The sequence below is a fragment of the Arvicanthis niloticus genome, chromosome 15 (assembly GCF_011762505.2).
Source record: "Arvicanthis niloticus isolate mArvNil1 chromosome 15, mArvNil1.pat.X, whole genome shotgun sequence".
Lineage (NCBI taxonomy): Eukaryota > Metazoa > Chordata > Mammalia > Rodentia > Muridae > Arvicanthis > Arvicanthis niloticus.
The window spans coordinates 58,872,550-58,898,554 of record NC_047672.1 but is presented as its reverse complement, the minus strand read 5'-3'; the positions used below and the strand labels follow the sequence as shown (position 1 = coordinate 58,898,554).

At 38.9% G+C, this 26,005-nt stretch overlaps 1 protein-coding gene across 5 annotated transcripts in view; it reads left to right on the top strand.

Annotated features, from left to right (window-relative positions):
* Cdk14 (cyclin dependent kinase 14) overlaps positions 1 to 26,005 on the top strand; it is a 532,454-nt gene that overhangs the window by 227,301 nt on the left and 279,148 nt on the right. For all 5 annotated transcript variants that reach the window (XM_034518915.2, XM_076913083.1, XM_034518917.2 and 2 more), the window contains one exon: positions 6,435 to 6,529. In XM_034518915.2, coding sequence (XP_034374806.1) covers positions 6,435 to 6,529 — 95 coding nt within the window. The remainder of the gene's footprint in view (positions 1 to 6,434; positions 6,530 to 26,005) is intronic.

Here is a 26,005-nt window from a genome sequence, read left to right as displayed (position 1 = left end):
GGGAGATGGTGCAGTAAAAGAACATGAAGAAGCCCTGAGCTCAATTCCCACAGAACCTATATTTAAAAAGAAAACAAATGTAGCAATTGGGTGTGCCTGTTGTCCCAATACAGAGAGACAGAGGACCTCTGAGGCTGGCTAGTCTGTCTGAACAAAATGATGAACTCTGGTTTAGGGAGAGATCTTGCTGCAAAATATAAGAATAACTTAGGAAGATACTCCGCATTGACCTTTGGCCTCCACATGTATATAAACTGACACACTCACGAGTGCGTGTGTGTGCACACACACACACACACACACACACACACACACACGGCAAATATACTGTTGAAGATACAATCACATATTTATTAGTCTCTCATATATAAGAGAGAGAGAGAGAGAGAGAGAGAGAGAGAGAGAGAGAGAGAGAGGAGAGAGAGAGAGAAACAGACTTGTGTTTTTGGATACATGCATGAATGATATCATTAAGAGAAGAACCGGGGATGAGCAGAACCATGGCATGTCTGTGTGCTTGTTCTTCCAGCTTGTGTCCAGCTAGGCAGCATGTATTATAGAAGGTAGGTGGAATACCAGGAGCTGCCTGTCACTGTTCAGAGTACACACTTGCTCTCATTCTGCGTAACTGCATCCCACCACAGACACAAGAAAATGAGGCATCACTTTTTTTTCATTTCACCCCAACTCATTCTTATGATCTTCCCACTCATGATATTTTAGCTGAGAAAATAGAATTTACTAACAAATCAGATAAGAGTTTAAAGTTGTTACTGTTTATAGTAAACTGTGAGTTTCAGGGTGTGGGTTGGAAAAGCGTCTATCTATTGTTTGTAGCTTGAGACATGGTTGAATCCTTGGGTATTGTGGGTACTAATTAGTATTGTCTGGGTCAAATCAAGTATCAACCTTTACCCCATGCCCACTGGCAAAGAACACACAGAAGAGATGATAGGAAATGGGAAATACCTAATTTCTTTCCAAACTCTAAAGGTACAGAGATGTGTTTTGTGTTTTCAGTCTTTGGAGAATTCTTAGGATAATTTGACATTGTCAAAATTCTAAAGAAGGGTTCTTTTCCTCATTATGTACAGTTTTTCTCCATTGCATTTGGGGATTGAATCAAATGAATATACTTTGATTTTCTGTATTGATTCAGATTCTATTTTTATCTTTGGGATCACATTTTATATAAAATTCACACACCCCTCCCTTAACTCAGAGTGGAGACTGTCTGCATCTCAAAGTGAGAGTTCCTAATGTGTGACTGATGCCGTGTCTAAAACCTGCCCCATTCTGCTGGAGTTCTCTGCATCCCATAGTTAATGTTTTTGAATGGAAAACCTTGCATCATATTGTTTTGACTTCAGACCCCCAAAGTTATGATTTTTTTGCACCCTCAATCCTAATTCAAAATGTTGTAGCGTGCACAATTGTGTCATCTCAAATGTGCCTGGTGAATTTGAAATGTTGCTGAGTGGTTGGCTAAACTTGGTACAGAAAGGAGGCATACTGACTGAGGAATGCAAATGTTGCAGGATTGGATTTGTGTGCAAACTATGAGAAAATAACACATGGTAAGCTTATGATATAGTCAGGTCTAGGAAGGATGTTATTTTGACAGTGCTGTTGTTGAGAAGGACAGACTGGCTCCAGAACTCATTGGTGTGGGTCTCTGGATTGACTTGGCACCAACAAGACTTATTTGCTTTGATGGCAACACAAACTACAGCATTGGGCACCTGCTACAACCAGTGGCTGCTGGGTTGGCAGCCGCAGAGTGGGTCACGTCTGTCACCTGCCCTTGTGTTGGGAGACTGCTGGCTGTTTTCCTCTGTCTAATGCCATTTTTCTGTCATCACCTTTGGAATTAGTGACTCTGTCCTTTTCCAGTTACAAACTCATTATGTTAATCTCAAAAAGAGCGCTTATTTTCAAATATTGATACTTACTTATCTGCCAGTGTGTTGAGAAAGCCAACATGAATGTATTCTGGAATCTATGAACCGTCGAAATTGAGATCTATTTAGGAGGTAACTGGAGGCTTCTAAACATCACATGGTGTTGGTCAAATTACAGAAAAGTTTTTTTTTCCTGTGATGTTAATACTTTTTCAAGAAAAACACACACAAAAAAGCAAAGAACAAAACCAACCAAGCAAACACACAAACAAACCACTCTTACTTATCCAAGATGGAAATGTAACAGGAATTTGGTGTTGCTGAAATTGTGGAGAAAACACAGTAGCATATTAGAGGTAAAGATATTATTTTTGGAAATAAGAAAGGCTTTAGGAGGAAGCCGGGAGAAGAAGAAAAAGGCAGTTATATGGGAGGGGAAGAAGAAACCAAGGCAGAGGTGCTCTGAGTGTGGCTTCCTAATGCACTGGAAGCCTCAGTTCTTTCTTAGAGTCTTATTCATACAGATAGGTCACCGTCACTAAACTTGACAACATAAGAGGGTATTGAAAAAGAAAATTGGACAAGATTACAAATAATGTTACCTAATATGTTTCTGAAACTTGCCTCACATAGCCAGGGTCCTATCTTACAATGTTATTTCAGTAGGTCCTTAATTTGTTTCCTTTGTAGCTGTCCCCTCACAGAGTAGGTATTAACTACTGTACTGGCCATTGATTTCAAATAGCCTGCTATGATTTGAAATAGTGGTCTCTTCTGAAGTCCGCCTCAGAAGAGAAGTGCAGGAGGATAATCAGCAAATGTGAATTTGTTCCACAGATTAATAAACTAGTCCTGGAAATTTGTCAAGGCTCTAGTGGTATAAAGCTGGTGAGAGAGTTGAATAATTAAAAGAGAGATTATAAATTACTAGGAATAACGATACGACATATTTGTGTTTTTTTTATAATTTCAAACTATCTTCCTATAAGAAAAGTTTTAAAAGGAACTATAAGATTAAAATTATAAGTATATTTACAAGCCATTACTTGTTAAATTTAAAGACAACCTTTAGACTTATATATTTTTAATTCCTTGAGAGAATAACAGTATCAAGGCTGGAGAGGTGACTCAGCAATTCAGAGTGTACACTGCTCCTAGAGAAGACCTGAGTTCATTTCCCAGCATCCCTGTCAGGTAACTTACAACTTCCTGTAACTCCAGCTTCTAGGGGACCTGACAGCCTCCTCTGGGCTCCATGGCTCCCACATGCAAATGCACATTCTTTATTCTTACACAGAGTTAGAAAGATGTAAGACTGAATACAGTACTTACATGGAGTAATGACTTGAGATCTACTCATGCCTTTTGGTCATTATTTCTACTAGACGTATTGTTGGGAGATAATGTAAAATTATAAAATAAAAAAATACCCAAATAATATGTTTATAAAAGCAGAAATTTAAATCTATAGTTAATCTAAATCTTTTCTGTTTTTACAGCATCGTATCAAAAATTTTGGTTACAGAGACTCAGGGTTGGAGTTGTGGGGTTCTCTTTGTAATAGCAGGGAGAAGCATATGAGAGGAAGAAACGGTGTTTCAATGACCCAGACTTAAAATTATGATCAATGGTAGCTCAGCCTCCCTGGTTTCTGGAAACAAGGTATGAAATGGCGTTAGGATAAAATGATGTCATCGGCCTGAAGAATGTGACTGGTATCAATTATGGAGTATGCAGAAGGTCAGGTTATCTTGAGGAAGGGCTCTCAGGTGGCTCTATGGCTCTTCTTTCAAGTAACAGATATGCCGTGTTTGAGAGGCAGAAATAAACGGGAGCTAGGAAATGCACGTACATGGGCATGGCATTGTGTACATTAGGATGTACCAGCAGGAGAAATGTCCTTTTCCTTGTGAAGTAGGAGGTTAGCAGCCCGCTCTTGACTCATCTCATTCACACCCCCGACACCATAAGTGACTCATCCCTTTTGATCAGTAAAAAACCCTAGAAGCTTGTGGGTACAGAGAGCAGTGCTGGGAAGGCGTAAGAGAAGGCTAAGAAACTGAAGCACAAAGAGCGTGGATCTTTGAAAATACTCAGGAAACTGCTCAAGAAGAAGAAAGCTGGACCCAGGGTGGTTGACAGCAGTGCCAGCATCCAGCACAGGAGGTTGAAGGTGTGAGCCGCCAGGAGTGTTGGCTCCTGGAAAGCATTGCCTCCATGGGCTGATGGGATATAAAGAAAGGGCAGCCCACCTTGAATGACGTTAAAAATGAAGAAGGAAGGACAGAGGATGGAGGGAGCCTGCGCAATGGAAAATGATCGCTCTCCTCTCACCTGTGGGCACCTATTGTATAGGGGAGAAAGGGAGGGCAAGAGTGAGGGCTCTCCAGGCATCCAGTCAGCCGAATGAGTGAGGGTACAATAACGGAATCTGTGCCTACAAGACAGGTGTGTGTGTGTGTGTGTGTGTGTGTGTGTGTCTGGGTGTGTGTGTCTGGGTGTGTCTGTGTGTGTGTCTGTGTGTGTGTGTCTGTGTGTGTCTCTCTGTGTGTGTGTCTGTGTGTGTGTGAGAGAGAGTGTGTGTGCGTGTGTGTTTGTGAGAGAAAGAGAGAGCGAGAGAGAGAGAAGAACCTGTGCACTTTACCTAATGATCTCACCAAATATCCACTGTGAAACTAAAGAACACTACCTATAATATTGTAATATGAATTAAATATTTTTTTCCTTTGGCCATATGAACCAAACAGAAAGCCTCATTGGGTTGAACATACTAAAGCCCAGCAGAAAATGAATAAAAAGAAAAAAGGAAAAAGGAAATAAAACGAGGGTTAATTAAACCTCTCAGAAATGTAGAAGATAAAAACAACAAAAAAAAATGAAAACTAAATTTCAAGGTGTTCAGGGGAAATGCAAATGGTAAATAAACCCCCATTTAATATCTAAAATAAACGTAGATGGCCTCGTCTCGTCAATTGAAAAACCAGACATCGGCAGAATAGGATTTAAAAGCATATGGTTCGATTATTTGCTGTCTGTAAAACTTGCCCCTCTTATGGCAGAGTGGTAAGATAAAAGAAAAGTGATCCTAAAAGTTCTACTATGTAAACACATTCAAACTGAGGAGGTCACACTAGGTTAAGGGCAGAGCAGATAAATCGAGGCAGAGCAGCTAAGTCCAGACACAAATAGCACACGTTCCTAAAATGGTTAATTCACAAACAAACCTAGGCATGATACAGGTCTGTGCGGTGCACACCAGCACCTCGAGAGCCTTAAGCAGGGCTGCTGAGGTGATGAGTTGGACAAAAGACACATGCCATCAAGCCTGGCAACCTGAGGTCAGCACTGGGGAATTCCCTGTGGAAAGGACTGACTCCTGCCGTAGGACGTCTGACCTTCACATACACCCATGTGTACATGGGCATGCACACTAGCTTGATTTCCATTGCTCTGATAAACACTACACCCCAAAGCACCTTGTGCAGGAAAGGGTTTCTTACGTCTCGTGGATAATAGTCCATAATAGATGGAAATCAGAGCAGAAGGCAGGAACTTGGAGACGAAATCTTAGAGAAAGGTTGCTTACTTACTTACTTACTGGCTTCTCCCTGCCTTCTGTTCAGCTAGCTTTTGTATTGAGCCCAGTAACAAGTGCCTGAGGGTGCTGAGCCTTCCTGCATCATAGACATGCTTTAGACTTAGACCAGACAGAGTCTGGTCTGAGGCAACCCCCTAACTGAGACTCCCTCAGATAACTGTGGACTGTATCAAGTTGACAGCTGAAGCTAATTAGGACATAAGCAAACATACGAACAATGTAAAAAAATAAATAAAATATAAGAAGCAATAAAACTAGAGAACTCAAAAGATACTTTAATTAAGCCACAATTGAAGTTGGAGAAATTAACACTGCACTCTCAGTAATTGGTAAAACTATTATTCCCTCCAGAAAGTCATTACGGATTTAAAACTCAATTATAGTATGAAGCAATATGGTCTAGTTGATATTTACATGACTTTCCGCGCAGGATTAGAATATATGCACATGGAGCATATGCTAGGTGAAACCATGTCTGATAGTAAATAATCCTCAGTTGAGGGCTAGTGAGTAGAGGCACTTGCTGCCAAGCCTGATGACCTGAGTTCTGTCCCAGAACCTAACAATGTATGCGAGAACCAATTCCTGCAGATTACCCTCTGACCTCCACGCTCGGACTCTGCTGTATGCACACACATACGCTCTCACACACAAATACATTGTAGCTTTTTCCTTGGAAAGAACTGGAACCACAGCAAGTATGTGGAACTCAGTGGAACCTATCCTAGACTACTAACAACTGGCAGCTGAAATGGTTGGGAGAGTTTTATGTAAAATTAAAATCTCCTTCTTCCACCTGTTATTCTGAATTGCTCCTGGCTTAGAGAACATGGGAAATAGAAATCTTTCTTCTGAGAGTTACCAAATGCATAATGAAATATGCTGGTTCATGGCAACCAATGATGAATTCTTTCTCTGTCCACTTTATTTTACAGCTTCTCTGTTGAAAGGATTAAAGCATGCAAACATTGTGCTGCTTCATGACATCATCCACACTAAGGAAACACTGACACTTGTCTTTGAATATGTGGTAAGTGAAATAAGAAGAATCCAGACTGTACTAGTTAAATATGAATAAAACGCTCACAGTGATATGGAGTTGGTTTTTAAGTCGCTATACTGAGATGAATGGTTTTTCTGAGTACATGTGACGTTAATCTTGCATAAGATAATGGCCATGTGACAGGTTTTTGAGTATGCATTTTGTTAGACATGTTGTTTCTTTATAGCCTGCTTGTTACTAGTATGTTTACATTGTGATCTGTAGGCATATCAAAAATGATGATCACTGTCAAAAAAATTCAGAAACAACACAAATGTTTTTCTTGGGATTTATAACTTGATTTTTCAAAAGCATTCTTAGGTAGATATTTTTTGATGTGGGGTAAAGATAGGGCAGGGTATCCTGATACTTAACAATTTAGGCTTCAAAGTTTTCCACCTCAGTTATTTCAGCTATTAACTAAAGCTTCCAATTTGTATAGCATACCATGTAACAATCTTCTTGTGTTGAGGGTGTCACTGCTGAAAGACCTGAACTTCAACTGGTAATTAATCTTTCTTCATTTCCCTCAGTAAAACATATGGTGTTTGTGTAGCAGCGTCTCAGCATTTAACTGTGGAATCATGGAACGTAACCATGATAATTAGCATCCGAGTTTTCACAGATGGATCCGAGAACATGTAATTTATAAGATACAAATGACATCGGTGCAGACTTTTTATTGAGAAGAATAGCTACCGGTATTTTGACTGTACTAAAATCCCATTTTTATAATTACCGCACTATTTTTACTGAAATAAAAAATCCATTTTCTTTAAGAGTATGAAAGAATGAATATCTGAAGCTATTTTATCTTGCTAATGCCCGCCTCTGTCTGTTTATCATTTGAAAATTGTTGTCTCATGAAAAAGCCATTCATCTTGTCTATTTACATATAAATGATAGATACATTTGAATAATATGGTAATGCAGTTACAAGGACAGCTAGAGCTAGCAAGTTGCATATATTACATGCTACCAAGAATGGAAGCAGATTCACACATCAATGCAAATATGATTTCTTTTGTTTCCTTCATGATTTGGAGTCAATAATGTATTGAGATGGTTTGGGCTTGGAACTTTCCATTCATGTTTTCTAGTATGTCTGATTTACATATTTTAATAAAAATCTAGATTTTTTTATCTATACATACTATCTTCTACAGTGCTTCCCAGAAAGGATATTTCCTCTATTTAATTGGGCAATTAAATAACTGGAAGAAAAAGCAATGTTTGGGACACCTAAATTTACCTTGTAGAGAAACTAACAACAACAACAGTGTGAAAATATCTTCAAATTTTAAAAGAAAGTGCAATACATTCATAAAGCTAAAAACAATGTGTAAACGAGATTAAATGTCATTGATTATGTTCTATAGAGTTGGCAGCAAAATGGACAGTAATCCACTCCCTTCTGCAATATTTGCTGATTAAGGTAGTTTTCTTTGTGTGAGTGAAAATTTCCCTGTCCCGGTGCTAGAGGACTTAGATATCAAAGGTCTTAATCGACCACATGACAGGCACTCATGGCATCCTACGTGAGGAGTGTGGTCATGGTTTCTGGTTGCCCTGCCTCCTCTTCATTTCTTTGTTCACCTATTTTCTTCCCTTTCTTCGAGTGCTTGCCTTTCTCTCTTTATTCTCTGTCTCTATCTGCTCTCTCTGCCAAAGCCTCTTTGCCACACCTTATTTGTTAGTTACATGGTGTTCCAGTGAACCTCTAAAGTCAGAGTTTCAAGGACATTGCCGGTTTCTATAGAAATATTAGCCTGATTTTAAGTCAGTTACTCAGTATAAAGATCATTCCCCTGAAGATTGTCTTAAGGTTTTTTTTGTCCCATGGTACCCAAGTTCCTTCTCTTTGTACTTACCCTGCTGATACCTTAAGAATGAAAATCACTCCCCACTCCCAACATACCTAGCAGAAACATATTTTCCTTGCATGTGTCGTATCACTATGAAGTGATGGCTGTCTGTAAATTGAACTGCCTTTGAGGAATGGATTAAATACCACTGTGGGTGTAAAGTAGGAAGTCAGGGGTAAAGTTGTGGGTGTAAAGTTGGAATGGTAAGAGATGGATGAAGACATGATGGCAGAGGAATGTCTGAGAGAAGTGTGACCTGAACATTGAAAACACAGGTCTGCATTGGTTCTTCTGTTGGCGCTGTGCTGAGGTCTCACATCTGCAGTCGTCTGTTTGGTGTTTAACCAGGGTCTTGCTATTGAGCCTTGGCCGGCGTTAAACATGAGATCCTCCTGTGTCTATTTCCCAAGCCTTGTGATTGATTACAGGCAGATTCCACCACGCTGAGCTCACTGTTATTTTTAATGTTCTCCTGTACAGTTGCACCAGACTATGATTTTTACCACTCTAAAAGTAGAAAGCTAAGAGCTAGGTTGGGTTATTTTCAGGACCATCTTGCTTTGTCTTCTGAGCGGTGTGTATATTCACTCTTCATTGTGGCTGTACTTGGTTGTAGACTTTGGTCAGAACTGGGAAAAGAGACTTGTTTTCATAAAATCAGATTCTATATTATTGCCCTATACAACCCCCCTGCTCTCTAGTTAAACACACATGCATGTATGTGTGTGTATGCATAGGCATATATATATATATATATATATATATATATATATATATATATATATATGTTCACACATAAACATGGGGCTTTGCTATTTAGCATGCTCTGAAATCAATCTCAAACACTGGAATCTAAACTCTCCCAAAATTTATGATATTATATTTTAAAGTTGATGGAACTTCCTTCCTGAGTATGATTATTTTTGTTGTTCCATGTCACTAACAATACTTCTTACTGGATCTAGTGGCACATACTTGTTTTTCCAACCACTCAGGAGACTGAGGCAGGAGAATCAGAAGTATAAGGCCTGTCTGGCCTTGAGAACATGTTAAAGGCCAGCCTGGTAAAATTAGTGAGATCCTGTCTCAAAAGGGAATGGTGTAGAGAAACACCTCTGGCAGAGGACTACATTTCTTTCTCTCCTGTTGCTATGATAGTATACATGACCAAAAGCAGATTATGGAAGGGTTGATTTTGACTTACGACTCCAGAAGCGGTGAATCCATTGTGAGGCGAGACAAGACAGTTTGACAATCTCTGAGACACTGTAGTGTCTTTGCTTCCATGTTTGAATTGTGTTTCTAGTTGGGGAGGTATAGAGACAGGAGCCTTGAAGCCTGCAGCTCATGTCTTGAATGAAGACTGAAGGCAAATTGGAGTTGGGATGAGGCTGTGGACCCCCATGGCTGGCCATCACTGAACATCTTCCTCTAGCAAGGCCAAAGTTCTCCATAATGTCCCCAGTCATTGCCACAGCTGGGGTCCATGTGTTCACATTTGTGAGGCTTTGAGGGACACCCGTTGTTCAAACTACCAAAAGTTTATGCCTTGGTTGTAAAGGACCTTGGAATCAATTTCCATTACCACAAAAATAAACAAACAAAAAACCCTCAGTAAACAAAGAAAAGGTTTTTTTGGAAATAATATAATAAGGTAAACAATACAGGAAAAGTCAATAGACCACACTCATTAAAATCCTCGATGTAAAGGGAAAGGAAGATGTTTTGACAAATTTCTAGACACTATTGCATCTTTGCTTTCCCATTAGAGTTACATGTTTAGTGGCTTTCTCAGCTACACCTGTAAGCCTCTGTGTGCAAGGGGATTGTGTTTGTGACAGTGCTTATGCAGTATGATGTATTTCTACCCTTTTCTCTATCAGGGAACTCTAATCCTAGATTTTTTATATTGTTCCCATCAATGCTGTAGTTTTCTTAAAGCTTTCTGAGAATAATGAGATAAGGCATGGAATGTTAGTGATATGGAAAAAAAAAAAAAAAAAAGAATGACTTTGGAGGTGATTAGCCCAGCAATTCAGTGGATAATAGAACTTTGCTCATCCTCCCAAGTACTGTGAAAAGTTACTAAAACTTTCTGAAACTGAGTTTCATACCTGCTTTCACAGCATGTGGATGTCATGAGCTGGAAGCATCAAAGCTGGGCCCGGGCCATGGCCTCCCCAGTGGCTTATGTGTCAGTGGAGGGGCACATGAGCCTCTGAGAAGCATGCCCCCCTGCAGTGCCTTCAGATGAGAGATGGAAAGGGTTACCTTTGACCAGGGAAAGGCTTAGCAGGCTTGAAAAGGAGGGCGCTTCTGTAATGGCCTAGCATGCTGCTACAGCTCTCTGTATTTCACATATCGCCTTAAGACGTGAAAGAAAAATAGGATACCACTTAGAAACAGTGGCTTCAGAAAACATTCAGCTGTGACAATGCTAGAAAAAAAATGTTCTCCTACTTAAACAGAAAGCTTAAGCAATGAGTTTGTAGATAAAATCAATACATTTTATTTTTTTGATAAATAAGTGTCACATCGCTGTGTTTAATAGTATGATGAAAAATGTAAGTCATTGTAAACTTAATAGCATGATTATACAATGTATTTTGCCATTAATTTTATAACTATTGTCTTTGCTTTAAATTGCAAGAGAGGAAGAAATCTTGAGCATCATTTTCATTGCATGTTTAATAATAAGGATACAAAAGGAAGCAATCTGGACGTGGTGCTCATGCCTCTAATTCCAGCTCTCAGGGAGCAGAAGCAGTCAGAGACCTGTCAACGTTCAAAGTCACCAGATCTATACAGAGAATTCCAGGACAGCTGAGGCCTCTTAGTGAGACACTACCAAAACTAACTCATTAACTAGCTGACTAACTGACTAACCAACCAACCAAACTAACTCAAAAAAATATTGAATGAGCTTATCAGACATGGACAAAATTTTGCAAGCTGCATACATTTTAGAAATTAACTACATGATGCCTAAAGTTATCAATACAATATTATGTGTGTACAGTTAGGAAACCAGCTATTACCTAAACTATTCTTTTTACCAAAATCATGAATAAATATAAACAAAAGACTACAAGGATGTAGGAGGTGGCCATGCTATTACCTTTGCTACCTTGGTTGTGGTGATGGTATCATGGCTATGTGCCCTTATGTTCTGAGCCCTCAAAAACATGTATATGGATTGTATACAAATGTTAGTATATGAATTACTACCCAAAAACTGTCAGTGAAAAAGGAAAACCAAGAGACTATAACTAATCACAATAGGAATAGTTGTCATTTTATTTCTCCTGCTATGCTCTCACCCAAGACAATGTGACCAAAGATCATACATGACTGAAGGATCACCAAAAACACTATAATGTGTTTTCACAGTTCTCCAAATTTTTATAAAACTCACCTAGAAATGTCCATTAATTTATGAGATTGTGATGTTTGTTGCTTTAACATCCTAAGTTCCAGGTTGGTTCTTCCTGCATTAGTCGCTAACTAGGGCTCCATTATAAGTCAGTGTAGACTACAGAAGAAAAGTCTATGAACTGAACACTGGGATCTTCCCCTCATCAGTGACAAAGGCACTGTGCTGAGGGTCCGCCCCTGTAGGAAAATTGTTCTGATTTCTCAATGAACCAAGTTTAATGAGGGCAGTGACTCCCTCCCTGTCTAGTGTGTGCCAGGCTATCTGGTATATTAGAGATCCTCATTGGACTGAGCGTGGGGACCCCAATGGAGGAGTGAAAGAAGGACTGGAGGAGCTGAAGGGTTTGCAACCGAATAAGAAGAACAACAGTATCAACCAACCAGACCCCCCAGAGCTCCCAGGGACTAAACCACCAACCAAAGAGTACAAATGGAGGGACCCATGGCTCCAGCCGCATGTGTAGCAGAGGATGGCCTTGTCAAGCATCAGTTGGAGGAGAGGCCCTTGGTCCTGTGAAGGCTCCATGCCCCAATGTAGGGGAATGCCAGGGCGGGGAGTGGATGGGTGGGGGAGCACCCTCATAGAAGCAGGGGGAGGAAAGATGGGATGGGGGGGAAACTGGGAAAGGGGATAACATTTGAAATGTAAATAAATAAAATATCCAACAAAATAAAAAGAAGATTTTGTACACACATTGCACCCCCCCCCCACACACACACAGAGAGAGAGAGAGAGAGAGAGAGAGAGAGAGAGAGAGAGAGAGAGAGAGAGACAGACAGACAGACAGACAGACAGACAGAGAAAGAGAAACAGAGACAGAGTAGTGGAAAGAGGAGGCAAAATTTTTATCACTTTATTTCACATTTAAGAGAGTTTGTCATTACAAAACATGACACACACATTACTTGGGGGTCTTGTGCAGCCAAAATATGACCCGTGGCCTCAGTTCCGCCAACTAAACAAACAATTCTGGCTCATCATTCCAATGTAGAACATTGTCTACCTAGTTGATTTACATTCCAACAATATTTCCTACTATTTCCTACATTTAAGTTCTTTCTTTTTCTTCCAAATGAATGCTTTTCTAAGTAGAAGTTACAGAACAAATCTGATGCTTTATCGGTTAGAGCAGCTTCAGGCAATGGCGTGGCTACGGATACATAGTCGTGTTCAAGGAATGAATGAATCTTTTTGTTCAAAATGAATGTGCCAGTCAGAGTTCCCTATTGCAAAGCAGAAACTCTCTCTGGATGATTTAATCAGGACATCTTGTAGTGGGTATTGTGGCCGACAGCCCTGCTTATCATACTTTAAAACAAGAAAGATCAGCTGATGCTGGGCAGCCAGAACAGAGCACGAATCATGGCAGGAAGTGAAGTCATCAGAAGTGTTTTTAAAAAGGTTTTGCCTCTCAATTCCTTCTATGGCTTCCCTGGGTTAATAGATGTCACTGTTTGCTAATGTTGTCAACACGTCAACATACCCTCTGCAGCCTCGTGGCTCATTTGACTTGTTCCTATCCAATGAGCCAGTATTGTTTATTTAGCGGAACTGAAGCCACATGTCATGTTTTGGCTGTACAAGACCTCCAAAGAAATGTGTGTCTGGCATTTTGTAAGGGCAAAGAAGTCCTATTTCTTACCAAGGTTCACAGAACAGGCTGGTATTAGTTGTGCACACTTTCAGTTTCAACACTCAGGAGTTATAGGCTCTCCATGGGTTCCAGGCAGTCAGCACTATATAGTAAAAGCCTACCTCACAACCTAATTAACTAACTCTCAAAGCACAGCAGTTTTTTTTTTTTTTTTTTTTTTTTTTTTTTTGCATATATCAGGCATTCCAATGTCGAACATGGAACCCCTGGTCCCCTGCACCATTTCATAAGCAGGCACTAAAATACCTTTATTACCCAGTTACAGCTAGGGATGTGAGGTGAACTGCAGGTGGTATACTAACAGATCCTCCGTTTTTGATCTTTTGAGAAATCATCTTAATTGTAGCTAGGCAAGAGTGAATCCAGGTTGTCTCAGGATTTGATTGATTATGCCAAACTCTAACGAGATCTTAACAAACAGAGCGGCCATGAAGTCGGCTTGTGAGATACTGTGCCTTTCTGTTTATGTTTGCTTTACCAGCTTTTCCCAAACCTATTGACCATCAAACTGACACTATCGGGGACAAAAGTCGATTGGGAATTACGAGAGGGGGTTGTCCTTGACCCCATTCTCTTTGTGTTTGAGTTAGAAATTCTGATAAAGATGGTGACGATGTACTTGGCCAATCTGTGTCTCATAGGTGGGATCCATAATTAACAATTAGAGTGATGCAATCAAGGGTCAGAAAGTTATCTGCTGAAATCCAGCAGTCCAGCCTTCAAGGTACATGCTGTGTCAAACAGTGAACTTGACTATTTTCTAAAGGGCAGTTTAGCTAAATATAGAAAAAGACAGTGCATGCCTGTTAACTTACAAATGATTTGTGTAAAACAAGACGGGTGATTTCTTTGCTCCAGTGTGAGCTGGCACTGAGATGTGACAGCAGACAATAGCCAGTGTAGGTTGTGCATGTGTTGACAGGAACTGGTTCAAAGCAGAGTTGACACAGGTTGGTTAATAGGATGACAAGGTGACAGAAGTGAGATGGATGAAAAGCCAACAGGAAGGAGGGGGCATCACCAGTGTTCTAGAAAGACATGGAAAGAACGTGCAAGAGGTCCAGGTGGCTAGCTTTATCTTTTTTGGAAAGTGTATTCCAGTGCTCCTGTTACTACTAAATTAAACTTGGCATCTTAGAGTATAATAAGTACTTATCACTAAATGTATTCATTTAATAGGATGCGCGGAACTCCATCAGAGACGTGAAAGGTCCCTATAGGAACCTATAATGTGCTGTCTGTGTTACAAGAACATATGTTATTTAGCTGTCGTAGGACATGTAAGTCCTGGTCCACACTGGAATCTTTAGTAGGCACAAGATCGATGTTTTGCTGACAAAGAAAACCAGGTTGCCATGTCAATGGAAGCTGATAGATCCAAACCTGGTACTTTACTTTCCTAATGCTATCAAAATTAGCTTGAAAATGTTAACTTTCAGATTTCAAAACTTGTTCCTGGTTCTTGTGAATTGGATTGATTTCAAGATCTTTTTTCTTTTTGTTGTGGTTGCTACCTTGAGTTTCTGATCCTGATCTCCTGAGCAAAGGGATTCCAGGAGTGTGCCATCATGCCTTGCTAACTTCATGATTTCATTTAATTTGTGACTTGATTTTCTTTAGTTTTCCCTAGAATTATTATCTATACAAATAAAGTGAATTTATTTTCACATCTAAAAAAGAAAATAAAAGACAACCAAATTCCTTCAAGTACCCCATGCTCTGTACAGTAACTGTGTCCTGTCATCTTTTGAGTCTCTGTAGTAATGGACAAGTTCTGTGTCCCGTCAATATTCACAAAGCAGGCATCTCCAAGGTAGATAGCAAAGGAACCAGTTTCACTATTATGACATAAATTTGTCTCATTTGGCACAATTTCTTGTAAACAAACTAAAATTGTTATGGTCATCCAAGTGATCATTAAGTGATTCATTTATCCTTCAGCATAAATGGACTATCTGGACAGACCCTTCTCTTTTGAGTCTAAAGATACAAATACACAGCCTTTACCCCAGCATGATGGCACACACTAATTATCCTAGCACTTGGGATGATAATCCAAAATGAGTAAGGATTTAAGGGCAGTCTAGACTACATAGCAAGATTCTCTAAACAGACAACCATAAAAACCATACAGTATACACATATACATATATACCATAAAATATACAAAACCATAAAATATACAAAGTGCATGTGGTGTTTCTGCATCTGTCTTTACTAAGTTCTGATACCTGACGGATGCTGGGTGATGCAGCTCCAGAAGCCATTTGAGTTTAGATTGCAGCCACACTTGTAGATGTGTGGTGGGATGATGGCAAGTTTTGTGACTTGATGAAAACAATTGAAAGCCTGGCTTGGACTCACGGCTTTCCTTGATAAAAGATGTTAAGGATGTTTTCATTTTATATATGGAGAGCTAGTTCTGCTAGTGATTACGCATTGTGAGGAGGACCACTGTCATTCAGAAGCCAGCACTAAATGTGGAAGTACAGATGCAGGCACTGTGGTTGGCCGGCTGTGCAGGCAGTGTGAGATGCAAGGGTTCTGAACTAGAAGGAGAAATTGAAGAAATGAAAAGGAATCAAGCTAGCTCTATCAGGGCTCTTTTTATGAACCTCCTGTTTCTCTAATTGGTAAAACAAAGTCAATTAGCTTCCATTCTTTCCTTTTCCCTGGTGACTTTTCTTATCTAATAAGGCATTGTAGTTTCAGTCAGCAGCTTGAGCAGCTTGTTCATGGTCTGGTTGGATTTGGGAATTTGTAGCATCTTTTTCTTGAGGTTGCATCACCCTTGCCTTCTGCACTATGGTGTCACTTCTCTCGGATGCCATTCATAGTGCATGCCCCAATCGTGACTCAGGATTTGGTTATACCTGGTCTAAGATAAAAGTGAGTCTGATCTTTGCCCTGCTGTAAATGAACGTCTGATTCTTCACAATAGTCATAAGTATACTCCACTGGATTTCAGACAGTTTTTTAAATGCATTCTATCTCTGTGGATTTGTTTTGTTTTCATTTTAATTTCTCACTTTATTTGATAATTTTATCATTGAAACCACAGGCATTTAGTAGTTGTGAAATCACAGAGAAGATGAGCTATAAGAAACAAGAGGGCTTCTTGGGAAAGAAAGGAAGACAGTTTTAATTTTCTTTTCCTCTCCAGAAATGCTATCATATTTCTCAAGAAAAGTAATAATCTTGCATGACTATGCACAGTCATGAAAGAGGAGCAGGAGGAGGTAGCACTTTAAGTAGAATAAAACTATCAAAAATGATGAGTGCAAAAGAATAGAAAAAGCTCTACTTACAAATGCAAGATTTTATTCGATGAATGTGCCCAAGATCAGGATGAAGATAATCAATGATACCAATTACCTTTGAATTAAGTTTGATTAGGTCAGTGCTGATTGTAGAAAACATCATTAAAAAATTCTAAGTGGGAATGTGTACCTTGCTATATAGCATGCAAAATGGAGTGGAGGTAACATTCCACAAATGTTCACAGTAACTCGACAACTTGGAATCATTTTAGTTTCTACATCTTTCGTCTTGTTTACTGTGTATGTATGTGCATGTGTGCATGGCTTTGTGTGTGTGTGTGTGTGTGTGTGCACACACGTGTGTTTGTGCACCTCTGTGTATTTTTGCACATGTGCTTGTGTGTATGTTAGTTCATAGATGCATGCATATGCCTGTGCATATGTGTATGAGTGTTCATGTGTTGCTCTGTGCCCCTGTGTGTGTGTGTGTGTGTGTGTGTGTGTGTGTTGACACACAGTATTCTGTAGCACAAGATGTTCTTGAACTCCTGATCCTCTACCTCCACCTCTCAAGTGCTGGGATTATAGTCATATGTCACAATGCCTAAATTTTCTTTTTGAAAAGTTGTTATTCATTATACTAGATGAATATTTAGCTCAGGTCACATGTCATTTGAGATTAGTGTGGATTCTTTGTTGAGGTGAAGGTGTGTACTTGCCTCTCTAGATGTCAATCATGTATTTGGGATAATGTCATTGTTATACTTGCATAGAGATTAGAATGTTTTGTTTTTAGGTTCTCTAGGAAAACAGAGGTTTTTACCTTGAACTTTCTATGTTAAGCTCACTTCTGTTCCTTTAAAACACACAATACAACTTCTTTATATGGTCTCAAATATCTTTTTTGAAAAAGTTTATTAGAGATTTTATTTTAGTTACACTGTGTGTATACTGCCCACTGAAGTCAAAAGACAGTGTTAGATTCCCTGAGACTGGTTATAGATAGTTGTGAACTACCAGATGAGGTGCCAGGATTTGAACTGGGGTCCTCTACAGGAGCAACATATGCATTTTACATCCAAGCCATCTTTCCAGCCCCCTCTTAATGTCTTGTATTGATTATTCATCTTTGGGATCAATTTTTGCTTTTTCTTTAGTGACAAAGTATAATATACATACTGTTATAGTTTGGATTACATCATTGTTCAGAATTTATCACGTGTCATTATTAATTGTCCACAGGGCAGATGGTAATCCTATGATCATGTTTGCTATGTTCACACTGTCTTTCCCTGGAAAGAATCATTTTCTGTTTCTCATTTTTGTTATTATTTCAGGACCTCTCAGAGCACAGGGGTGACGAGGCTTTTCTAGTTTCTGATGTACCCTCCCTTCATTTTGGTCTGGAGGAATGCCCCTTTCTATCTTGTGTTTCTTTGGGAAACATAACTTCTGCTGCTGTCTTTGGACAGAGCCTGGGAAAGTGTTTTGATTCCTAGTTCAGCTCTCATGCTTAACTGACATGCTTGCCTGTTATGGTGAATTTGGTTGGGAAGAATTCCATTAGAATTTCAGCAGGGTGCTCCAGGTTTGTCTAATTGCCATTACATCCATTTAATGACTTTTCTTCATCTTGAATATTCTTTTGTTTTATGCAGAAGCAAAACAGTTACCACACTGCAGCTGCAATTTCACTGGGTTCATCTTTTCATTTTATAAATTTTATTTTATTTTTTTGTGTATATTGTATGAATTTGTGTGTATGGCATCTCTCTCTCTCCTCTCTCCTCTCTCTCTCTCTCTCTCTCTCTCCTCTCTCTCTCTCTCTCTCTCTCTCTCTCTCTCTCTCTCTCTCTCTCTCTCTCTCTCTCTGTGTGTGTGTGTGTGTGTGAATTCACATGAGCGTCCATGAACATTCTTGCAATGCCATGGCATGTACATGTGATGATCAGAGGACTTTTGAGAATATTATTTTTCTTTCACCATTGTTGCGGCCCTCTCCACTTCATGCTTGGCAGCCACTGTTTCCCGGCCCAAGCTGCCGCTCCGGTCTGCGGATCAGGGTCTAGAGAGAGAGGGGTGGGGATTAAGGGGAAGAGACTCGAAGAATGGAGACAAGACAGAGGTTCTGATTCAATCCCGTTTATTCTTCAGTCTCTCTTCCTAGTCCAAGTCCCAAGTCTTGAGTTCCTAGTTCCTAGTTCCTAGTCGTACTCATAATTTCTTCTGTCTGTCTCTGCCTTTTATATGTCTCACTTGTAAGCCATGCCTTTAGGTCACGCCTTTAAGTCATGCCCTTAGGTCTTGTCTCTAAATCTGATCTCTAAGTCACACCCTTAAGTCACACACCTTTAATCTCACACACCCAAGGAAATATCCTGGGTATCTAAACCAAGATGTTATCAGAGTGTGCTCAGCTGTTGTAGGCTGATGTAAAACAAGTCTCATGTCAGGGTATATGGCTCAAGATGACTGCAAAGCTGATAGCCTCTTTCTGCTAAAAGTCGGCTCCCAACACACCATAGCTTCAGGAGATCAAACTCAGGTTGTTAGACTTGGGTGACAAGCACCTTTACCCACTGAGACATCTCACTAGCCCAGTTTTTAGTATTTTCTTTTACTGTAATAGCTGTGTAGAATCAATACATACTGCAAGCTCTTTCTTTTAAGGATTCAATTCAGTGATGGGTAAAATACTCTCAGTCATAGACTTATTCTTGCTGTCCAGTGTGTTGTAAGGGAGCCTAGAGTGCCTGCACAGTTGTGAGGTCATCACCACACCACTGCTTCTGGTTACCACTCATCCACTTCATATCTCTAGAGATTTACCTGAGCAGTTCTTGCAACAGGAGGCATGCCTAGGTGTGACCTCGTCAGTGGCTTCTTTTACTTGTGTAATACCGCTGGTGTTCCTCCATCCTGTAGCATATATCAGTACTCATTCTCTGAGTAGTATACCACAGTGTGAATAAATCATGTCTTGCTTATCCAATCACCCACTGGTACACATTTTTTCACCTTCTATCAGTTGTGAATAATGGTGTGACCATTTATGTAACTATGTGCCTTCTGAGCGCCTGTTTCCATTCTTTTGGGTAAAATTGCTAAATGTTTCTATAACATAGCTTTCTTTTTTTGAGAGACTACTAAACAGTGTTCTGAGGTGCATTCTGGTTTAAGAACTGGTGAGATATATGTATCTACTCCATATTTTCTTCTCTTACCACCACTGTTTATTGTCTACACGTTGGCTGTTCAGAAATCATCATCAGAGCTTCATCTGAGTCCTGGTGGGTTGAACATCTTTTAATGTAGATGTTGCTTTTGTTTTAAGCTTTTTTTTTTTTAGTTTTTGTTTGTTTGTTTGTTTATTTTGTTTTTTGAGACAGGGTTTCTCTGTGTAGTCCTGGCTGTCCTGGAACTCACTCTGTAGACCAGGCTGGCCTCGAACTCAGAAATCTGCCTGCCTCTGCCTCCCAAGTGCTGGGATTAAAGGCGTGTGCCACCACTGCCCGGCTTTTTGTTTTTGTTTTTTGTTTTTTGTTTTTTGTTTTTTGTTTTTTAAAAAATGGTTTCTCCCTTTCATCTTCTCTGTGCTCTCTATTTTCTCTCTGTAGGATTTAAATATCTGATCTTTGGGTTGCTTTTCAAGCTTATATTTTTTTTATCTTTTATTTCTTCTGTTTTTGATTCTCTTTTCTTTAGCTCAGGGTTACTGGACATTTTCTCGTTTTTGTGATTTACACATTTTAATTAATCTTTCATGTTTTGAAATTTCTAGTTGTATGTACTTGTGATATATTCCATTTATGAATGCTCCTTTGATTTTAAAGCTGCAGCAGCATGTTTTATCTATTGAAAATGCTAGTAGTATTTAGTGCTAGTGAAGCTATATTACCCCCCCCCCCGTTACCTACATTTTTTTCTTGTAGCTTGCTGTGGCTTCTGTGTAATTGAAAAGACTGGTTAAATACTTGGTACACAATAGTCTGATTAAGATCTTAGAGTGGGTAGGTAGCAGGTAGACTCTGATCTTCAGCATAAGAAGGAACTGCTCCACCTTATGGAGATGCTCTGGCTGTTAGTATCAACCTTCTCTGCTGTTCTTTCAGATTGCCAGTAAAGACTCTTCTTGTACTTCTTTGAAAAATTAATATTTTGAGAATTTCACACAGCATATTTTGATCATTTTTTAATATACCCCTCTCCCCCCTCACCTAAGATCTACCGCTCTTCCTTATCCTCTCAACTGGGTGTTCTCGTTTTTTTTAAACCTACAGAGGTGTCCAGTTAGTGTTGCCCATATAGTCTTGGTTGCTGGCTGTTCACTAGCGCATGATCATAGAGAATTATGAGTGAAAAAGTTCCCAGTGTTGAATCTTGTAGAAATAGATTAGGGGATAGACTCTACTTAATATTCCTACTTCGGATTCCTCTGATCTTATTTGATTTCTTGGTTCTGATGCCTTCTCTGTGTTTTAGAAAAGGGCCTATCTATAAACAATATGGAAGATTAATCTGAAGCTTAAGTAGCTACTGAGGACATTCAACTAGTTTCTCATATCATAGACATCTAGATTTAGACTTCCTTTGTCTTAGTGTCCCTGTCTTCTGACACTACTCTATATAAACAGTATTGCTTCTAGACGTTCTTCACTTGCCATGATAATGTAGCTATTGTTTGCTTTGGAACATCTAAAATGTGTTGCTGTGTGGATTGACAGAATATAAAGTGGATATTTTTTCAGTTTGTCATCCTTATATTGGAATCTCATCTATTGTTAGAAAGTTCCATCATGAATGATTCTTAAACTTGGATTATGTAAATCACTGCATAATTTCTTAATTTTTGTTCAGGTTTATGTTGTAAAACATCCAACAATTTGCTATTCATCTATTGTTAAGAGTTTATCAGACGTGACAAAGTTCATCAAATTATCAGTGGCTATATTATCATCCAGAACTTAACATTTTAGAGGCATAAACAAAATCTGCAGTGTGTCTTTATTAAGATTTTTATTTGGATAGGAATATTTATCCTGGCTAATTGTTGTTTGTTATGATTTGCCTCAATGTTTGTATGGTGGTGATGTATGTAGAAATATGCACTCATGTTGTAGAGAAATATACCCTTTGGGTGTGCACTTTCCTCACTTAAAGCACTAAGAAGGTTTTTTTTTTTTTTTTCTTTTTTCTTTTCTGAGTCAGAGCTTCACTATTCTGAGTTAAATTCCTGGTTCAGTGAGTAATTTACTCTTTTCTAGCAACCACACACACTCTAGTTTTAAATCCTCAACAGATGCCCATGCTTCATCTCCACTTCATAATCCAGCATCTAAAAGGCTACTTAGTCATGACAACTGTTTGCTAAGTGAGAACTTTCCATTTGGTGGATTTTTCATTTTTCCTTGCTATATAACCTCCTTTCTATCTTGGATTCCCAGTTAGCCATCCCTGTTTTCCCATGACCAGCAGCATCTAGAAGCTCACGTTTATTCTCTTTTTTTTCCCTTCTTTACTCCTTTACTTGGTACAGAGCAGAAGCAGTGATGATAGGTAGTCCTAATTATCTAGTTAGAAATTCAAGAATAAGTTGAAGGTAGCCATCTAAATCTGACAACAGAACAGAAAGTCATTGTTGGTACAGTAATAAGCTATGGGAGAGAATGTAATTATTCAGAATACTTATTAGAGGAAAGTAAAAGACTAATTTTTATAATTATAAAATGACTAATTTTTATAAACACAAAATCAGATTTCATCCCACTGAATAGTACTAAGAATTGTCAGGCAGATTGTTAAGGGGTCAAAGGACACTTCATACTTCTTATTTTTAATAATAGCATTTACGAGAGGTCAATGAGCAGCTTTTCATCCCAAGGCTACAGCAAGATTCTAAATATATGTGCCTCATACTAACATTGTAGCAGATAATTTCCAATTTCATTTTAATATTCCACAGAACAGAAATGTGAATATTTGAGTCCATATATGCATGTGTGTATGCACATGCCTTTCAGAGTACGGTAAGTTTTCACTAAAGTACCTTAAAGAGTATGGCAGAGAGAGAAGGGGACCACATTCTTTTTTAAAGTGAGCACTTGACTAACTACTGGAAATAATATCTAGAGCTGGCATCACCTTCAAGATTTGTCTGAGCACCTCACCTCGTAGGACACACACACACACACACACACACACACACACACACACACACACACACCTATACTCACATATGCATATATTCTGGGTGGATGAAGCAAATGCCCTCAGGAGCAAGAGCCATAGAGCAAGCATTGGTGTAGAAAGAACTCACTCATTCTGGATGAAAAATTAGCTTCAACAGTTACAGCTAGAGAAAAAAAGGTTTCTGCGCTTTTAATGCTAAAAGAATTTAAAAATTTGTCTCACTGTAAGAAAAGCCTGCTTGCTACTTTCTGCTCTCTCTGCAGTTCCTTCTCTTCTTAGTCTCACCTCCTTACTTCTCAGCCCCTTGTTCTATCCTGTTATGTACTGCTTCTATATTGCTTCTGCTCTACTCCTCTTATATTTTCTTTTCTCTCTCTTTTTTTTTTGTCTCTCCTCATCTGCTCGGCTTCTCATCTCCATAATGCTTCCAACCTATTCTCCTTCCGCCCTTTAACTTTGATCTCCCCTTTTGCCTCCTAATGCCATTATTCCTAGTTTTTTTTCTTTCTTTTACACATTTCAGGAGAACAGATCACATAGTATTCTGAAAGTTCACAACTAGTTCAAACATAAATTTGAATCGTATTCCATATAAAATTGCAACAGAGATGTTTACCTGTGTTTCCCTTAAGAGTAGTTACCAAACTAGACATTCATTATCTGTCAATAGTTACAGAAGTTCATTGAGAGTCTAAACCTGTAATTCTTATGTCTAATTTAACATTCAAGTTTTGTATAGGTAATTCCTTTCAACATTTCTTATCTTCTGTCTTTGCACCTACAATAAGTCTTTGTTCCTTTTACAACCTTTAGTTAATTGTTTCATGGCCTACAGAAATGCATTCCTCAGTTGTAAATCTGTATCATTGCCTGATTTCTATCTAACCTAGATATAAATTGTTACCCAGGACTGCTCTCCATACATGCATGACTCTCCATTCTCCTACATCTCTGCCTCTCTCTCCCAGCTCCTCCTCTTCCTTCTCCTTTTCCTCTCCTTATTCCTCCTCTTCCTCTCCTTACTCCTCCCACTTTAGCTCCTCCCAACTTGTGGGGAAAATATGCCACTACATATCACCCTTCCTGTTAAAAACTGTCTCTTAAAATACAATTAGAGCACAACTATACCAATTTGTATCAGTAAGGTACAAAATAAACCTAATAACCAGTCCATCAGATCAGTTTAAAAAAATTAAAGAAGGATGGGGTCTAAGTTTTGTACCCACCAATTTTGACTTAATAGAAGAAAATATACCAATGAAAACTTTAAATTTGTACAAAATAAATTCTGTACCAATGTAAGATATTATAACTTCAACTTTGTATCAAGTATAAAGATTTCTACCAATGTAAGATATATCTATGTAATGAATTTTAGCTATTCCTCCGCATTCTAATAAAACCATTACTTTACCCTAGAAGGACAGCTACCTCAGTCCCCAAGCCCAGGGAATTGGGGCACTGACTCTTTATTAACTTTTTCAAGCTGAATTTGAGCGTTGAAATATTAGAAGAGGGGTGGGGGAAGGGTAAATTGATAAGCCTATGATGTCTGAGTCTTCATTGCATCCAGCTGAAATTCCAGGACATCAGAGGTTTGGGCAGGTCTGCTCAGCTTGCTTGATGAGTAGATACACAAGGCTGTGTATTCTGCAATATACAATTCTCAAAACAAATTTTAGCATCAAGATAATTTTTGTTTGAATCTGGAATCTAGTCTTCTGGTGGCCTGCCTCTGTCATGTCTAATCCATATAATTCTGGGAGGTAGAAATATCTTAATCATCTCTTCTGAAAACACACAGATAAAACCTTTTTCCCAAAACAGGATATCCTTGAGCCAATAACCTGAAAAATTTTTAATTATTTCTTCTGAAAACACACAGACAAAACCTTTTTTTTCAAACAGCATATCCTCGAGGCAATTAACAGAAAAACCTTTATCTTGACCTCTTTTCCAGAGGAAAACTGAAAATAATATAAATAAATAAATAAATAAATAAATAAAATATAACCGGAAAACTGAAAATCACACCCATCTTGAAAATAAAATCAATTTAATAACTAAAATACTTAATGTGCCTATTTTAAGGCTTTCCCTATTTTGCTAAGCTTGAAATGAACCCAGAATTTCTGTGGGTCCCACATTAGACAGAACCCAAGTCTCCTGTGAGGCAATATAACTTTATATCGTCAGAATACACCTGATTTACACTATCTATCGGTTTGGCTCTGTACTCCAGAGCTTCCACTTTTTACTAGAGCCAGTGACAATTTTCCTTATCTAAGTTCCAAACTGCAGGTGATAATCCCCACTCGATTCAGACAAATCTGTTTATAAATTTTTCCTAAAAGTAAATAATCCCTATATTTCAACTCTCTTCCAGCTCCTCCTCTTCCTTCTCCTCTTCCTCTCCTATTCTTCCTCTTCCTCTCCTTACTCCTCCCACCTTAGCTTCTCCCAACTTGTGGGGAAAATATGCTGCTACAGTCACTTGTTTCTTCCCTTTTAACTTTCAGTAACTTCATTTTCTCACTGGGGGCCATGACTCAGCTTCATTATCACAGACTTTTGTGTTATGGGTGGTATCAAGCATTCAGTGTCTGTGCGTGTCTGTGTGTGTGTGTGTGTGTGTGTGTATGGTCACCTTCCCAAACGTTTCTTATGCAAATCTCCTTGATAGAAATTATAACCAGTTTCAGATGGTGAGTATGTTGATCATGTGCCAAGCCTACTAATTAGTTCGAAGTAAATATTGAAGGATATTTTACTCAAATTTTTTTTAATATTACTGTACAAAGTTATTTATGGTATATTTGATTCATGTTTGAAATTGGCTGAGGCAAATTTTCAAATGTTGTGTTCACCCTGGAATCAAGAAAGCACAAATGAATTGTTCTATAACCAAGCAGGGAAGTTTTATTCTTTTTCCTTGAAATCGTTTTCAACAACCTCTGTCTTGGCAATTGCACCAGATCAAGAGAAGGGAAGGGTATTGTATGTTCCAACTCACTGACTAGAGGTTGGCATTCGAGCCAGAAGCATAATATATCAGCAATA